At 41.6% G+C, this 3,605-nt stretch overlaps 1 protein-coding gene across 1 annotated transcript in view; it reads right to left on the reverse strand.

Moving 5' to 3' along the window:
* Window positions 1-806: 806 nt before the first annotated feature.
* The window catches only part of gpr137bb (G protein-coupled receptor 137Bb), a 14,184-nt gene continuing 11,385 nt past the window's right edge, over window positions 807-3,605 (reverse strand). Inside the window, exon 7 of the mRNA XM_067431026.1 lies at window positions 807-1,461. Coding sequence (XP_067287127.1) covers window positions 1,368-1,461 — 94 coding nt within the window. The 3' untranslated portion in view covers window positions 807-1,367. The remainder of the gene's footprint in view (window positions 1,462-3,605) is intronic.

A 3,605-nucleotide genomic window follows, 5' to 3' on the forward strand; every position in this document is an offset into this window, starting at 1 on the left:
AAAATAAGATAAATAATCTGCCAATGGGGTGAGAAAAATAATCTTAATTCAAACAGAAAACAAGATTATTTATCTCACCCCATTGGCAGATTATTTATCTTATTTTTCCCCAAAGCAAGACAATCATTTGTCCTTGAATTATTTTAGTATTTACTAATACTTCTTGTTTTTAGAATTTTTAGATGTTTGGAATAGAAATGAGACAAATGCTGAGTAAGAAGAGCATTTTTTGCAGTGTGTGCGCGTTTGCGTGAGTGCGTGCGTGCGTGTGTGTGTGTGTGTGTGTGTGTGTGTGTGTGTGTGTGTGTGTGTGTGTGTGTGTGTGTGTGTGTGTGTGTGTGTGTGTGTGTGTGTGTGTGTGTGTGTGTGTGTGTGTGTTTATGTGCGTGAGTGAGTGTGCGTGAGTTTGTGCGCGTGCATGTGTATTTTCATGATAGTGAGTGTGTGTGTGTGTGTGTTAAGTGCTTCAGTGTGTGTCACTCATCTGCCTTAATCTTTGTAATGACAGTAAGTCTGTAGTGTGTGGTCTGAAGCTCCTCTGCCTTCTCCTGATCTGGAACATGTTCCCGCTGTGGTGATTAAGATGCTTCTGTATTGTGTGTTTGTTTCAGGAATATTTATTTAAACAGGAATAAATTGATCTGGCTGCCTCTTGGAGTCGTGTGTTTGTCCTCTCATTCGTAAGAAGGTGTGTGTCTTATCATTAGTAAGAGTGTGTGTGTGTGTGTGTGCGTGTCAGATAGTGTTGTTTGTCCTCTCATTCGTGTGTGTGTGTGTTTGTCCTCTCATTAGTAAGAAGCTCAGTCTCATCTCAGCAGCAGATTTATTCTGAACATCCTCATGACCAATCAACAGACAGATGACAATCACATGACCTGTGTGTGTGTGTGTCATGAGAGTGGTGTGTGTAAGTGTCACTCACTGTTGTGCTGTTCAACAGATAAATTCTTAAAGTAACACATTCGTGCACATTAGTCAAATCTATAATAGTCATAATTAATCTGTGATGTGTGATTATACGCCGTCAGACAGCGCTGGCCGTGCTCAGAATGTGTGTATGAACACACTCTTGCTGTTTCTGCGGTGTGTGTGGGCATGTTTTTGTGACATATGAGGACACAAGTGTGTGTAATGCCATGGGTATGACACAGGTATTACAGGAGAGGGTGAAATATGAGGACATTACCCATGGCCCCACTTTACAAAAGGCTTATAAATCACACAGGAGGAGTTTTTATGAGAAAGTAAAAATGCAGAATGTTTCCTGTGATGGGTAGGTTTAGGGGCAGTGTGTGTGTGTGTGTGTGTGTGGTGTCGGCGGTTTAAAGTGCGATGCGTCTCAGGTTTGCCGAGCATCAGTGGAAGCGTTAACGGTGTAGGGCTGCTGTTGCCATGGGCGACCGCTGATCGTCTCCTCCCAGATGGACCAGGAAGCTGCTGCTGCTCCAGTCTGTCGATAAACTGGACGGAGAGAAACTGTGAGTCATCCTCAATCACATCTCTGATAGGCATAACATTATGACTACCATCCTAATATTGTGTTGCCCCCCCCACCACCCCCAACCCATCTCTCCCCCCTCGCTGCCAAAACATCCCCACGTGCATCAATGAGCCTTGGCCGCCCATGACCCTGTGGCCGATTCTCCACTGGTCCTTCCTTGGAGCACTTTTGATAGATACTGACCACTGCAGACCGGGAACAGCCCACAAGAGCTGCAGTTCTGGAGATGCTCTGACCCAGTCGTCTAGCCGTCACAATCTGGCCAAACTCGCTCAAATCCTTACGCTTGCCCATTTCTCCTGCTTCACACACATCAACTCTGAGGACTAAATGTTCACTTGCTGCCGAATATATCCCACCCACTAACAGGAGCCGTGATCAAGAGATCATCAGTGTTATTTACTGGTCATAATGTTATGCCTGATCGGGGTATATATTACTTTAATAAATCTGGAGTCATCAAAAGTCACAATTAAAGGCATTTCTGAGAGTTTCTGATATAGACCCATATTAATGTTTATGATTTTATTGTAACAATGTAGCAACTGATGTCAGTAAATAAATATTTCTTTTATAGGCGTTTTATTTTAAAATTATTTATTCATTTGAATTGATATTTTTATGATTTATTTATTTTTGTGTGCTTTTATTTATTTATTTTATTTAATTAAGAGCAACTACTCAGACTGTCTGCATCAAAGTTTATCTTAAAGAGCATCATTTTTTATATGAAACCAGCATCACCAGAAATCAAATAAAAGAAAAAGAAAAATTTTTTTTTTTAATATTCTTGTAACAAATTACCTCTGTAATGAAAAATATGCCTATCTATGGAAGCCCGTTTCCGCTACTAAATTAAAAAATAAAAAGTAGTTGCAACTTTTTATCTCAGAATTCTGACTTCATAACTCGCAATTATGGGGAAAAAAGTCCAAATTCTGAGATAAGTCGCAATTACTTTACATTTTTTAATTTAGTGGTGGTAATGGGCTTCCATACTTACCTAATGCTGATTTAATGCAGGTTATCAAATTAAATATTTCCTGTCTTGGTGAGTTTTTTTATTTATTTTGTAATTATTTATTTGAATTGACATTATCTTAGTAACTTTTATTTCAAATGTGAAATTCTCGATAATTGCTGTTTTTCTACACTCCCCTAAAGGATTATTAGGAACACCCGTTCAGTTTCTCATTAATGCGATTATCTAATCAGCCAATCACATGGCAGTTCTTCAGTGCATTTAGGGGTGTGGTCCTGGCCAAGACAATCTCCTGAACTCCAGACTGAATGTCAGAATGGGAAAGAAAGGTGATTTAAGCCGTTTTGAGCGTGGCATGGTTGTTGGTGCCAGACGGGCCGGTCTGAGTATTTCACAATCTGCTCAGTTACTGGGATTTACACACACAACCATTTCTAGGGTTTACAAAGAATGGTGTGAGAAGGGAAGAGCATCCAGTCTGCAGCAGTCCTGTGGGAGAAAATGCCTTGTTGATGCTCGAGGTCAGAGGAGAATGGGCCGACTGATTCAAGCTGATAGAAGAGCAACTTTGACTGAAATAACCACTCGTTACAACCGAGGTATGCAGCAAAGCATTTGTGAAGCCACAACACACACAACCTTGAGGCGGATGGGCTACAACAGCAGAAGACACCACCGGGGACCACTCATCTCCACTACAAATAGGAAAAAGAGGCGACAATTTGCACAAGCTCACCAAAATTGGCCAGTTGAAGACTGGAGAAATGTTGCCTGGTCTGATGAGTCTCGATTTCTGTTGAGACATTCAGATGGTAGAGTCAGAATTTGGCGTAAACAGAATGAGAACATGGATCCATCATGCCTTGTTCCCACTGTGCAGGCTGGTGGTGGTGGTGTAATGGTGTGGGGGATGTTTTCTTGGCACACTTTAGGCCCCTTAGTGCCAATTGGGCATCGTTTAAATGCCACGGCCTACCTGAGCATTGTTTCTGACCATGTCCATCCCTTTATGACCACCATGTCCCCATCCTCTGATGGCTACTTCCAGCAGGATAATGCACCATGTCACAAAGCTCCAATCATTTCAGATTGGTTTCTGGAACATGCCAATGAGTTGACTGA

This window comes from Pseudorasbora parva, chromosome 22, assembly GCF_024679245.1.
Source record: "Pseudorasbora parva isolate DD20220531a chromosome 22, ASM2467924v1, whole genome shotgun sequence".
In the NCBI taxonomy this organism is placed as follows: domain Eukaryota; kingdom Metazoa; phylum Chordata; class Actinopteri; order Cypriniformes; family Gobionidae; genus Pseudorasbora; species Pseudorasbora parva.